The sequence below is a fragment of the Colius striatus genome, chromosome 17, assembly GCF_028858725.1.
Source record: "Colius striatus isolate bColStr4 chromosome 17, bColStr4.1.hap1, whole genome shotgun sequence".
Lineage (NCBI taxonomy): Eukaryota > Metazoa > Chordata > Aves > Coliiformes > Coliidae > Colius > Colius striatus.
Window position 1 is genome coordinate 7,379,207 of NC_084775.1, and position 13,214 is coordinate 7,392,420.

General features: G+C 47.7%; 2 protein-coding genes across 2 annotated transcripts; both read right to left on the minus strand.

The window, feature by feature from the left end:
• Window positions 1-1,017: 1,017 nt before the first annotated feature.
• On the minus strand, window positions 1,018-3,682 carry LOC133627063 (testis-specific serine/threonine-protein kinase 2-like). The gene has a single exon (XM_062010146.1). The coding sequence runs from the start codon at window positions 2,389-2,391 to the stop codon at window positions 1,297-1,299; it is 1,095 nt and encodes a 364-aa protein (XP_061866130.1). The 5' UTR covers window positions 2,392-3,682; the 3' UTR covers window positions 1,018-1,296.
• A 106-nt stretch (window positions 3,683-3,788) lies between these two features.
• On the minus strand, window positions 3,789-12,666 carry ESS2 (ess-2 splicing factor homolog). Its single transcript, XM_062010145.1, has 10 exons — window positions 12,342-12,666; window positions 11,880-12,048; window positions 11,147-11,242; window positions 10,372-10,529; window positions 8,404-8,521; window positions 7,612-7,745; window positions 7,378-7,480; window positions 5,956-6,065; window positions 5,021-5,136; window positions 3,789-4,489 (listed from the first exon to the last, which is right to left on the minus strand). Exons 1-10 carry the CDS (start codon window positions 12,600-12,602, stop codon window positions 4,210-4,212), a joined length of 1,545 nt encoding a protein of 514 aa, XP_061866129.1. The 5' UTR covers window positions 12,603-12,666; the 3' UTR covers window positions 3,789-4,209.
• Window positions 12,667-13,214: the final 548 nt, after the last annotated feature.

Here is a 13,214-nt window from a genome sequence, read left to right on the forward strand (position 1 = left end):
TCAGTTTCTGAGCAGTCTTATCTTCGTCTATAACCAAGTCCCAAAGACAAGTCCCATATGCTCTCCACTCCTCCTCATCAAAATATTTCTCAGAGTCCTTAAAAAAGCCGTTACAATTACTATGTACAAGTAGACCAGACAAATCGGTCAGTTTTAAGTCCACCCCCCGCTTTTCTAAAAAGCGATGTAAAAGTGAGTGCTACCTCCTTTTCCATGTTGTCGGATCCTCGTCTCACCGCAACCTGTAGTCACTCCCCCGGGTACAGCAACCTCTGCTTGGGATCCGGCAGGCTTCCTCCGACAACTGCCTCTGCCTCCGGATTTTCAAGTCTCAGCTCCCCGCAGGCAGGCTCTTTACCCGGTAACACCCAGTGAGGTCCCTGTTCGGGCGCCATTTGCCGCGAAGTTTTCGGCTCTTGGCCTGAAAAACCCAGGCTCAAAGCCTGAAACCCAGGCACAAAGCCTGAAACCCAGGCACGAAGCCTGAAAAACCCAGGCACGAAGCCTGAAAAACCCAGGCACAAAGGCCTGAAACCCAGGCACGAAGGCCTGAAACCCAGGCACGAAGCCTGAAAAACCCAGGCACGAAGGCCTGAAACCCAGGCACAAAGCCTGAAACCCAGGCACGAAGCCTGAAAACCCAGGCACAAAGACTGAAACCCAGGCACGAAGCCTGAAAACCCAGGCACAAAGCCTAAAACCCAGGCTCAAAGCCTGAAACCCAGGCACAAAGCCTGAAAACCCAGGCACGAAGGCCTGAAACCCAGGCACGAAGGCCTGAAACCCAGGCACGAAGGCCTGAAACCCAGGCACGATGCCTGAAACCCAGGCACGAGGCCTGAAACCCAGGCACAAAGGCCTGAAACCCAGGCACAAAGCCTGAAAAACCCAGGCACGAAGGCCTGAAACCCAGGCACGAAGGCCTGAAACCCAGGCACGAAGGCCTGAAACCCAGGCACAAAGCCTGAAAAACCCAGGCATGAAGGCCTGAAACCCAGGCACGAAGCCTGAAAAACCCAGGCACGAAGGCCTGAAACCCAGGCACGAAGCCTGAAACCACTTACCAATATGTTCTGACAGTAACTTATCCCCACAAACCATGTCAGAGACAGGTCTTTTGAGAATAACAGTGTTAAGCTGTTTATTCACCTCAGCAGATGTGCTGTGTCTACCGTTGCTATATTTTGTAAAGCAAAAGATGAGAAATATTGATGAAGACCCAGGGAAGCTGAAGCTGAGAACCACCAGAGTTCACAGGTTAGACTAACTCAGGAATATTGCTAAAACCAGCCATCCTTAAGAGGGTCCCAATTCCTTCTGTCCTTCCTCTTCTGCAGAATGGGGTTTAGCTTGCTGCTTGTGCTCAGGCCTTCTTTTACCGAGGCTTTGGGAACACTCACCCTCTTCTGCAGAATGGGGTTTGGCTTGCTGCTTGTGCTCAGGCTTTCTTTTAGCAAGGCTTTGGGAACACTCCCCCTCTTCTGCCTCTGGCAAAGGTGAAGGGATCGTGGATTTTGGAGCCTGCAACCATGGGTGTTCTAAAACTTCATCTATGCCCAACCTGTGAGACACACTGGGGTGGAGCAGGCGGTAAATGAGGTTCTTGCTCTCCTTAGTCAAATGTTTTGACTTGGAGAAGTGAATCTTGTGTCGTTTCTGAGCACGAACCATTTCCTTGATATTGGAATCATCAAATGGCATTAAAGCAAAGAGCATTGAATACAAGATGACACCCAGACTCCACATGTCAGAAATCCTGGGGTCATAGGGAATGCCCTCCAGCACCTCAGGGGCTGCGTACGCAGAAGACCCACAGAAGGTTTTGCTGAGAATGATCCTTCTGTTTGCGTCCCGGGACAAGAATTTGGAGTAGCCAAAGTCTGACAGCTTAATGTTGAAACCTGCATCAAGAAGGATGTTCTCGCATTTGAGATCCCTGTGAGCAAGGTCCAAGTCATGGCAGTACTTGATGGCAGATGCCAACTGCTGGAACTTGCTGCAAGCCGTGTCCTCTTCCATAGCTCCTGTGGTCTGGATGTAGTCCAGCAGGTCTCCCTTTTCCCCCAGCTCCATCACAATATACACTTTCCCACCCGATGTCTCAAAAATATCAAAGACTTCGATGATTGAGGGGTGGTGCAGACATTTCAAGGCCTCTACTTCCCTGGGGAGAAATCTTTCAAGGTTGTCCTGAGTCAGTTTTTTCTTGTCGATTATCTTGACAGCCACATCACGTTTCAGCCGCTCCGAGTAAGCGGATTTCACTTTGCCATAAGAGCCTTCTCCTAGCGTCTTCTTCAGTCTGTAGCCTTTCTTTGCAAGCACAGCAGCATCATCCCTGGAGGCAGAGCTGTGGGCAGCTGCCTTGGTTGGAGATGGTGTGTGCTGCATGTTGTGGCAGATGTTAACGCCCCTGCACTACTGACTGCCTGGGTGCTGGTGCAGGTGAGCACCCCAGCACTGGCCACTGTGATGTCACAGGCAGCCTCCCCTGCACTGACTGCTTGGAAGGACCTTTCAGTTCTACTGGATGACATCATCTAGGGGAAAACTTGACATCAAGTTACTGAGAGACATTGACTGTGCTCTGCCTTCTTCATACAATTAGTTTTGTAATGGGCTTTGCTAAGAGGATGGAAGTAGTTGACGGTTTTTGTTTGCTCTTTCCTTCCCTAAAATCATAGAATCATAGAATGGTGGGGGCTGAAAGGGACCTTTAGAGATCATCTAGTACAACCCCCTGCTAAAGCAGGTCCTCTTAGATCAGGTAACACGGGAACACATCCAGGTGGGTTTTGAAGACTTCCCAGAAGGAGACTCCACAACCCAAAGTCCCATATGAGATGAAGTTTTGTCTGTTGTCTTTTTGTGTGCCTCAGATGACCTTTCAAGCCCTGTGCAGGCTGGCTTCTGGCAGACAATGGCCTTGCTCCTCATGGCCCAGCTTTCCTCCAAAGGGATGATGTGTTGAGGTGTGGTTAAGGTAGAATGGACATGGACCCCAGGGTATAATGTTAGGCCCGACGGGGCAAGGCAATCTGAGTTCTAGTTATATGAATTTAATGCACAATCAAGGCCAGAGTCAGAGCCATGGTTAAAGCAGTTGCTGTCACGTAGTCAGTGCAGACAGCAGGCCGCTTTCTGCTCCCTCAAGGTCGGGCTGTTTTCAGCTAACGAGCTAACAGCTCAAGGTGGAAAACAACTACGGGGGAAAAACAAGATGGGAAAATGTGAGGGAGCTTGCTTATCGCAGAAACCGCAAGTAGGATGAACATAAGAATGTAATCTATTAGCTGCTGTTGCTGAGCTAGCTTTGAAGCTGCTGGATATAAGTTAGAGCCTGCTCTCAATAAAGAAGAAGATTTCTGCTATCACTCACATTGAGTAGGACTGATTTCTTCCCACCCAGCTGAGAATCGGACCCTGGGTTGATCGCCGCATGAAGTAGGCTTCGTGCCTGGGTTTTTCAGGCTTTTGTGCCTGGGTTTCAGGCCTTCGTGCCTGGGTTTTTCAGGCTTTTGTGCCTGGGTTTTTCAGGCTTTGAATTAAGCAAATAAAAAGGCAGGTTATTAGAAAGTGTGAACTGATGTCTGAAACTGTATGCACACTGTTTTCATAACACAGCAACTCTTTCAACCAGCTCACTGTACATTCAAGAGCATCACTTTAAACCCAAATCAAAGAGAAGCCCTCTCATTCTAGGTTGTATCTCAATATATGCATGACTGTATCCTCTCTTCTTAGAAGTACAAAACCAAGGCAGCTTGACAAACGGAAAGAGAGTCCAGTTCAACCTTTTAGGAGGGCCTACCACATTTTATAAATAGACACATTTGTACAGAAACATTTCAGTGCATGGTCATCTTAAAAAGAGAAATCTATTTAAAAAGGTTATCCACATTTTCCAAGAGTCCACAATCATCTCTGCCACTGCAGGAAGCCTCCTTTTGCTACAGCAGCTCTGTGCATCTCACCTATGCAGTCTGAAGAGAAGTTATACCACAGCAGGAAACATTGCTTCCAAAAAGCACATCACAGGCTATTTATCTATTTTGTCTAGAGTAGTGCTGGTCCCAAATCTTGGAGCTGCTGGTTGCCATTGTGGCAGCTGTATCTACACACCCCTTCCTACTGATAGCTCACAACATCCAGTTTGCAGACAGCTGAGCAGAGCCAGTTCTTGCTGGTAACTGGAATATTCAGAAGAAATCAGATAGATACTTTCCTTCTTTTAGGAAGCTGCAGTAAATTGTCTGTGATCGATGTCGTATCCTGAGACACTGGTGTTTGAGATACTGTCCCAGACTGTGGGGTGTTTGTGGGTGTGTGAGGCCCACCTGCTGGGGTCTTGTAACCAGGGGTTCCTGTGTGGGCTGGGGAAGGAGTATAGCTGGCTCGCAGGGCTTTATCAGTGTATTTACTTGCAGTCCTGTTAACTAGTCTTTGCAAAGCCGGTGACATTGCTGGGCTTAGTCCTTTTGGAGTGAGGCTGGAATAGAAGAAACAGTTTTAAAGAATTTTACAGTAAAAATCTGCCATTTATCAGGAAAAGCATCAGTGCTTCCACAAGTGAGCTCGGTGTCCACTCTCCCCCCAGACCAGACCCACTGACTGCAAAAGGTTAATGCAGCCTGCCTCTCCAGAGAGACAAGTAACAGAGGAACCTTCTGTGTCGCTCCTAAACCTGAGCAGTACCACATGCCTGTTCCTTTGAGGCTGTGTCGTCCCTCCTGTGACCCAGCCAAGCAAGCCTTCTTTGCAAGGAGGCCAGACACTGCTCCAGATGCAGTTTTGGGTGGCTGTAGGGTCGAACAGCAATGCTGACAAGAGGGAGAACCAGAGACAGTCACCAGCCACCTTCCCTCACGAGTTCAGTTTTTTAATTTCTAATGACCTCTAGTTTGCCTGTACCTCTTCCTTCTTCCAGTTCTTTGATCATTCCTCTCTTCCTACATGTGTTGATTTAAATCTCATGAGGAAGCACTCATTCCCAGTTTTACTGTCACAACAGAAGTCTCACCTGGCCAAGTTTTCTGTCACCTTTCGAAGCGCTTCCTGCTTCTTTGCTCGGTTTTTAGCTGCTACTTCATTGGCCATCTTGAGTCCCAACCTCTCCCGGCGCCCAGGCTCCAGGATCTATAAATGCATCGCACAGTTCACTCACCAAAGCACTCGTACAAGTGACACAAGTCACTGCAGGGTACAAGTAGGGTCAGCCCACACTTCTCTGCTGCTATATAAAAGCCAGAGAACATACAGAGAGACCTTCAGCCTGCCTTAGCAAGTAACAAAAATAGTAAAACCAGTTCAGTCAAGGAAGTAGCCATTACCTCTGGCATTTCCTTCTGCTGTTTCTCCTAGATAAACAATGTCACCTGTGTCTTGCCTATTCTGGCCTGCAGCCAGATTTCAGGCAAACACAAACATTACTAAACAGCAGAAGAACCAGTCAAGGGCCTCAGAGTCTGACAAAACAGAGGCACATAAAGCAAATTATACCCTTCCTAAAGTTAAGTCTCAGACAGCTCACCAGCAGGAGACAGGTGACATGCAGGGTGATACATTTTACCATTAGCAAAGCCAAAGCACCTTTTCCACTATCTGGTGATAGACTTGTTTCAAGCTGCGACAGACAGATGATCAAGACACATCCTAGAAATCACACTCATTCATACATTAAAAACCAGACACCTCTTCATTTTCCTCTGAAAGTCCTTCTATCTGGGCCTTTCATCAAATATTGAGTCTCACTCTCCTGCCAGCAGTGTGTGTTCCACCTCACGTCCACCTCCACCCTCCAAGCAGAACCGAGATTATTAGTCTCAAGGACTAGGACCAGTCAGAGATGTGTCACACTCCCACGACAATTCTAATCTACTAGTTATTCACTTGCGTTTCCCTTCTTATTTCTTCCCCCACCAAAAGAATGTCATACTAACAACTGATGTGAAATACCTTGAAGGCTGGTCCAGGCGTTCTGTCCACATACGGTGTTTCTGACCCTTCCAGACGCAAAGGGGTGCTTTCAATTTCACCCCACGTCATAAAAGGAGACTCATTCACACCTAAAAACACATTGTAAAAGTCATTCTCATGCAAGGCATTTGAGAAGAAAATGATGAAAGGCAGCAAATTCATCAATGCATAAAGGAGTCCCTGCACAGCAGAGGAAATTCCACACCATGTTGAACAGTAACACATGCTTCCCATTCAAACGGCACCATCTTAAACTCACAGGATCGCCTGTGGCTGTGTCACCCTCTAGGTTACAACACCCAAGCATTGTCCTTATTTTTCCATTTGATAAGCTTTTGCTTAGTTGACACTTCCATTTTTTCCACTATGGCACTAGTCTTCTCCTCTGCTATTGTATGAAAACTCCTTCAACGCCAGCAACTATTTAAAAGCAGGGAGATGGGCAGAGGATGTACCAGCCAAACATACCCTCAACTAATCTTGAGGCTAGCCTGTGCCAAACAGGGACTGCACCTTGTCCAACAGCTACAAGAGCAGAATAGATGCTAAGAGCCCAATTACATCGCTGGCTACAATACCCTGCCATCCAGAGTTTGGAAAAGGCATTTACAATGGAGAAAGGAGGTGCTCTCCAAATGTCACCTACTGGCTTTCTGAAGAAAAAGTCTGAGTACATTCACCTTTCAGCATAATGACAAAAGACAGGAAAATGTAATGACTGGTGAGGAACAGATTAGAATTCAGACATCACATTTCAACTTGAAGAAAAATAACCAGTTCTAACTAAAGGTATCCTGCAGCTAACAGACCTGAAAAAAAGGAATCTATAACACACAAGTGTCTTCAGACAAAGGAAGAACCTAGAAAGCAGTTGACTTGGAGGAAACCGGTAGGTTAGACTGTGAAAGAAGTGAGACACGTCACATCCCTATGAGCCAGGTTGAACCATCACTCAACAAACTACTGGACACAGCGACATGAATGCTCCTTGTTTTGAAAAATGAGTATATGGACTTGCTGGAAGGTTAACATTTGTGAAATGTTTGAATCTACATCCTTAAGCTTTCGAGAATCACCAGCCAGGGATAGAACAAGCAGTCACAGCACCTAAGGTCCCTAGGAAGATTCATCGTCTTCCCTACAAATGGCAAGGCAGCTTGCTCAGGAATCTTGGGTACTGCATGACTTCTCTTACCAGTGTCTTGGACTAGAATTTAAGCATTGTACTGAGCTGGCATTCAGGGTACACAGGAAAGTCATCAGCTGATAAGAACATACAGATAGAAGGCCTATCTCCTTGTCTAAGCCAACAACAATACCCCAGTGTTGAACAGACAGAACATCAAAATAAGTGCAGTAGTAGCTCTCTTACATCAGAAAAAAATCAGGAAACCCTCTTACCAGGGGCAGGAGAGGGGGTAGCCACAAACCCATATCCATTCACTTTTGGAGACTCTTGGGGTATCAGTTCTTTCCCATCTGGTCCCACTTTGCCTTGTTTGTACTAAAAAAGAAGAGACAATGCTACTGATGAGGAGACAGGTGCGAGTCAGCTGTATCTAGCACACACACTGCTCCACTGGTTGATGAACAACTCCTGTGGGCAACAAGTCAGAAGTAGTAAAATTATCCAACCTGAGCATTGAGGGCTGCAGCTTGTTGGAGCTGTGATTTGCTCACAGCTTGGCTAAAAGGGTCCTTCACAAAACGGGTGTTTCGATGGACAACTTCCCTGGGCTTCTTAAACACATCATCCTTATCAGGTACACCTTGAAAAGCAAGATAGCTTTTAAGAAAGGGCTCAGGTAACACTAGGCAGCACATACTAAAGCTCTTGACCAACACAGCACTTGCCACATGTTCCTACACAGCACAGAATCCATCAGCAACTCCAATGTGTATCTCCAGCAACCTAAACCAAAACTTGCACTGACTTCTAACACTTGAAATCTATACATTAAGATCAGATTTTTTTCTTAATAGTCGAAGTTTTCTTTTCTCTGCTTCACTGGTTTGCAAAATCTATCAATTGTACAATTGTATCCAAAAAGAAAACTGTGGTTACAATATGATGTAGTTTTCTATAGCAACCAAAAGCCCAACAAGCCCAAGGATCTGTCTTTCAGCAGAAGGAAAGAACAAATAAAGATGACAAGACAGTGCTCATAAATAAGATAGATCAAACAGGAAAGAGCTCTGACTCCTGAAGACAAATGCTTCTATAATAAACTTTGTAAAGGAGCAAGATCCAAAGAGAGGAAAAAAATAAAAACCAACCCCACATCAGACTTTTAAAACCAATCACAGAAGAATAAGTGCAGTGTTACCAGCAAGAGCTGCTCAGCCATCTATAGAAAAGCTGTAAGCATTGTTTGGAGTCAAATCACTTAGAATCAACATCTCTCCTGCTGAACCTGCACACCTCACCTGTTGGATAATACATGAGAGTGTTTCGAGCAGTGTACTCCCATGTCTCCAATCCAGCTTTGACGCTCTCCAGAGCCTGCAGCTCTGCTGAAGGAAGTGCCAGGTTCTCATTTCGCCGCTGAAAGCACAAAAGGAAAAACAAACAAATAAATAAAAGGAGAAAAAAAACGAGGTCCTAAACACACTCTTGCAATCTTTTACTCAGCCATACACAACTCAGAAAGCTCAATTAACAGCTCAGCTGCCTGCCCTAGCACGCTTCCATCTGGCATGGCACAAGCACTCTCTCTCTGGTAAGTAGCATTTGATAAACTATCCTGTTGCCAGGATGTAGTTCTGGTATAAAATCAAGCAACAAGTAAAGAATTAGCTTCTCAGGAAGACTATGGCTTTGTTTATTCCATCTTGTGACAACACTTGTGATGGTTCAAATGTCTTCTGTTTTTTCTCTATCTACTAATCAAAATTCAAATGAAGCATTCATTGCTGGGGAAAGAGCAACAAGTGACACAGAAAGGCAGGTGGCATGGAACCATGGGAGAATATTTGTACCATCCTAGAGTCCCGCACACTGTATTAGCTGAGGCAAGCAGTAACAAAAGAATAGATACTTTTTCAATACTTAAGAGACTTTTCAACCATAGGCAGTACAGATATGGAAGCATTTGACCTAGATACAAGACTACCTGCATGCTCTTACCAGCACACTAGTATCACTGACACCAAAAAGAAACTAGAAGAATGCAGTCAGCCACTGGTAAGTTAGTCCATTTTTAAATCGTCATGCTCATTAAGTTAGATCATTACTGCTGGAAGCTATTAAAAGACATCAACTGATGTTGTCTTTAATAGGTTCCAGTCACATACATTTAAATAGCTGTATAATCACTGAATAGGTTCAAGGAGGAGAAATGAAGGTGTCTCCTACACAAACAGGCTGCTGTGCAAGGAAATGGAAGGTCTGAACAGAGGGCTGTCTGACAAGAAGGCACACAACATCAGCACAAGAGCAGCTCTGGCAGTTTCACCTTGACCTGAAACAACCTCTGTGCTTTGGGAATGTTCTCCTGCTGCCTCCTAAAACTACATCTCCTGCTGCCTCCTTTAATTCTGGATGGAAGCATTTGAGCAAAGAAGATACATGAAGAGCCACAGAGAGCAATTTTGTTGTAAGAGATACCAAGGGTTTACATTAGCTGGGACAAACAAAACACTCACAACAGCAGGAGCAGTAAATGCTCTTGTGACAGTGACAAACCTCATTAAAAGGCAGTGACATCTGTCACTGACACAGCTGGCAACAGTGTCAGCTGCTCACTGCCAACAGCAGACCCAAAACAGCTCCCAGAAGCCAGCTGGGGAAGGCAGCACAGCCAGTCCCACTGGGTACAGTACTCCAGCAGCTGAATGGTCTATTACTGACAACAGAAATAAGAAAGAACAATCGAATGTAATCTAGATCAATAATCTAACCACAAATAATCAACGGCTGACAGGCCAACGAAACAGGAACTGCTCCTAGCTGCTCTCCTTGGTATTGCTGCTTATGGAAGAGACTGCCAAGAACAGTAATACTCGCACTTAGAGCAATGCATCCCCAACAACTGTGTCCCAATTGCTCATGTGTTACAGACGGGGAAGAACCAAGACTGAATAAGGAAGCAGTGAGCTATCACAGGACCCAGGAAACTTGGGCTTAGCTCAGATTTATATGTGATCACCCCATGCACCTACTATTCAAAATCAAAACCTTTCTATTCTTACTCAAAAATATGTGTAATTCAATAGTCTAATGCCATAGCCCCATGCTCACAGCCAATGATTTCTCATCCATATTTACAGCAAGATTCAAAAGCAGAAGGTGAGATAACATTCTCTTCAGTCAGACAAGAAAGAAAGACAGTGAAACGGTATTTCCCTGCTGTGTCACTTCGAAAGGGCAGAGATAGAGCTGAGCTGTTTCCCTACCTGGGCATACTCCTCTTCTGCATTGTAGAGCCAAGCATGCTTGACTTTCTCCTTTTCTTTGGCCACTTCCATGATCTGCTCAAATGAAGCATTATCTTCACTTGTGTGTTTTGCCAAGAAGCTGTCCAGACTGGGAAGTGCATCTTTTTCTGCTTCTCCTAACATGAGAGAGGAAGAAGTCTGAGTACAGGTTAATAGCTCCCTTCCTCTGAGCAGGCTATAAATAACTCTTAATCCCTCCTGACAGCAGGCCTTCTACAGACCCATTAACAATGGATATGAAAGTTGGCAAATATATATATATATACACACAAAGAGTGGTACAGTAATGAATTCATCTTTGAGAGACCTATAACCAACTTGCACATGAAACATTTTGTAGCATTTATAGATGTTTGTGTTGAAGGGAAAATGCACAACTGGCCAGCTGCTAGCAGACATTTTAGATATACTGTATGAACAGCTTTGCCCCTACATTCTTTGCTTCCTTACAGAACTCCAGGTGACATAGGAAAGATGTGTTGCCATCAAAGAGACAACTAAGTTAAGAATTTACACAGTTATAAACTCATAATTGAGAATTCTCACATATGATGTAAAACATTTTCTCAGGTTCAGCTTCAGAGCGGCCATTTTCACCTACTAGAAAGTTAAAGGAAACTACTTAAACATCTGCTAAATATACAACTCCCTTACAGGAGGCAGAGCAAACAGGTATTTTCCTTTTGCTGAAGAAAGCAAAACAATATAATCTAGAGAAACATCATTATCCTACCTTCCTCTGCAGCTTTGATGCCAGCTTTGGATTTCTGCCCCACTGGAAGGCCACCTGGATGCACTTCTGGGGTTTCAAACGTTGCTGGAGTAACATCTGTGACAGAAAAAAAGGTGTTCACATGGGTACTAGAGCAAAGAACAGGATACTTGCTGTGACATCTTCCACCACAGCAAGAGTGACCTGCCAAACAAGTCACAGAAAACACATCTAGAGAAGAACAGTTTTTAATTAAAAAGTTGTGAAGAGACTCAAAACTATTCAACTCTGTCCTGATCCCTAAACAAGACTTTGCTCTCATTCAAGACATTTATTTTTCTCCTGCTGTAAAAAATTCACAGGAGAGTCACAGTCCAGCATGTAACAGCAGCACCATAACAATCTTAACCTGGGCCAGGGCCAGTACCTACAACAGGGGAAGAAGGGAAACCACTTGATGACACATGCACTTTATCACAAGGAAGCCAGGAACTTGGCAAAAGATGCCTAAGAGGAAGGGTTATTCAACAGCTGTTTCTCCCAAAACTACTCCCTTCAGAAGAAACTAAGAGACATTATCAAAGAGAAAGTCAGCACCAGTCACCAGGCATTGGCCACTGACCAATCTGGTGTACTGATTACCACACAGTGTCTATCTTGAATGTTTAACATAAGCACTGCCTGTACAATGTTAAATAAACCAGGGCAGTAATATTAGATATAAAACCCTGCCCCCCACTGGGCTGGTTCTTACAGGGTGCAGGTGTGTCCCTCGATGATTTGCTCAATGAGGAGCCAAACTTGATAGCAATTTGCCTCATTTTCTCCAAGTCACCATTTTCTTCAGCCTCCAGATATTGCTTCTGCGCTCGTAGCTTCTCCACATCAGGAAAGAAGTCTCGCTGGATGATTTTCTCCAAGCTCTACAAACAGAGAGACAACTGCCAGGCTGCACTGGGCCACCTCCGAGTGCCGGCTCGGCTTGGGGCCCACGCTCCAAGGGGACGCCAATGGCTGCGTCCGCAGGAGCTGCAGCGCCCAAGGGCCGGCCCCAGTGCTCCCTCGGGGCCCTCGGCCCGGCCCCGGCGCTCCCTCGGGGCCCCCGGCCCGGCCTGACCCCACCCGACGCGGAGCCGCTCAGCCCAGGCGTCAGGACAGCGGAGCCTGCCGCGCCGGGCTCTGCCCCCGCTGCCCGCGGCCGGGCCCATGGGCCTACCTCGATGTACGCCTCCTCATCCAGGATATTCTTCGCGTGCTTCTGCGCCGGCGGGGTCATCTCCTTCCCCATCGCCACGGCGGGGGAGGGGGCGGCGGGGACGGGAGCGGCGGGGGCAGCAGGAGCGGGGACGGGAGCGGCGGGGGCAGCAGGAGCGGGGACGGGAGCGGCGGGGGCAGCAGGAGCGGGGACGGGAGCGGCGGGGGCAGCAGGAGCGGGGACGGGCGCGGCGGAGGCCGCGGGAGCAACGGGCGCCTCCATGGCGGCGGGACGCGGGCAGGCGGCGGCCGCCCTCACTCCCCTCAGCCGCCGTCGCGTACGCGACGCCCTGTGACGTCACGCCGCCGCGCCACGGGACACGTCACTTCCGTCAGGCGGCGCCCCGCCCAGGAGCCGCTCGCCGAGCGCGCCCCCTGTCGGCGGGAGGACACGGCCGGCCCCGCTCCGGGGCAGCGGCGCGGCGGCGGCCCCACGGCCCGGGGTCGGCCGGGAGCCGGCCGGGAGCCGGGAGCCAGCCTGGGGGCAGCCGCGGGGCCGCAGCCCGGCCCTGCCGTGCTGGCGGGGGCGCAGCCGAGGCATTTGGCATCTGCGGTCACGCGTTGGGGCTCTGCCCCGGGGCTGCCCGCAGGGCTCCGCTCGGGTACCGCTGAGCCCGTGGCAGCCGCTCCGGGAGAGCTCCCGAGGAGCCCGTGCGGAGTGTGAGAAAGCAGCGTTGTGCACGGCTGCGCTGCGTGCACAGAGCTCGTTGTGCATCGCCGTTACACATCGCTGTTACCGACACACGCGTTACCTTGCTCACAGCGTGTGTGTTCATGATTTCCACAGAATTTACTCACATAGGGGCCATCCCATTTGGGCGTGTGCTCCTAAGCA

What these genes read in the sequence shown, in the direction of transcription:
- LOC133627063 (XM_062010146.1), bottom strand. Translation starts at nt 2,391, where the DNA reads ATGCAGCACACACCATCTCCAACCAAGGCAGCTGCCCACAGCTCTGCC.
- ESS2 (XM_062010145.1), bottom strand. Translation starts at nt 12,602, where the DNA reads ATGGAGGCGCCCGTTGCTCCCGCGGCCTCCGCCGCGCCCGTCCCCGCT. An exon ending in CATCAAAGCTGCAGAGGAAG is followed by an intron (nt 10,530 to 11,146) that starts GTAGGATAATGA and finishes CTCTCATGTTAG; the next exon opens with GAGAAGCAGAAAAAGATGCA. An exon ending in CGCCTGGACCAGCCTTCAAG is followed by an intron (nt 5,137 to 5,955) that starts GTATTTCACATC and finishes ATGCATTTATAG; the next exon opens with ATCCTGGAGCCTGGGCGCCG.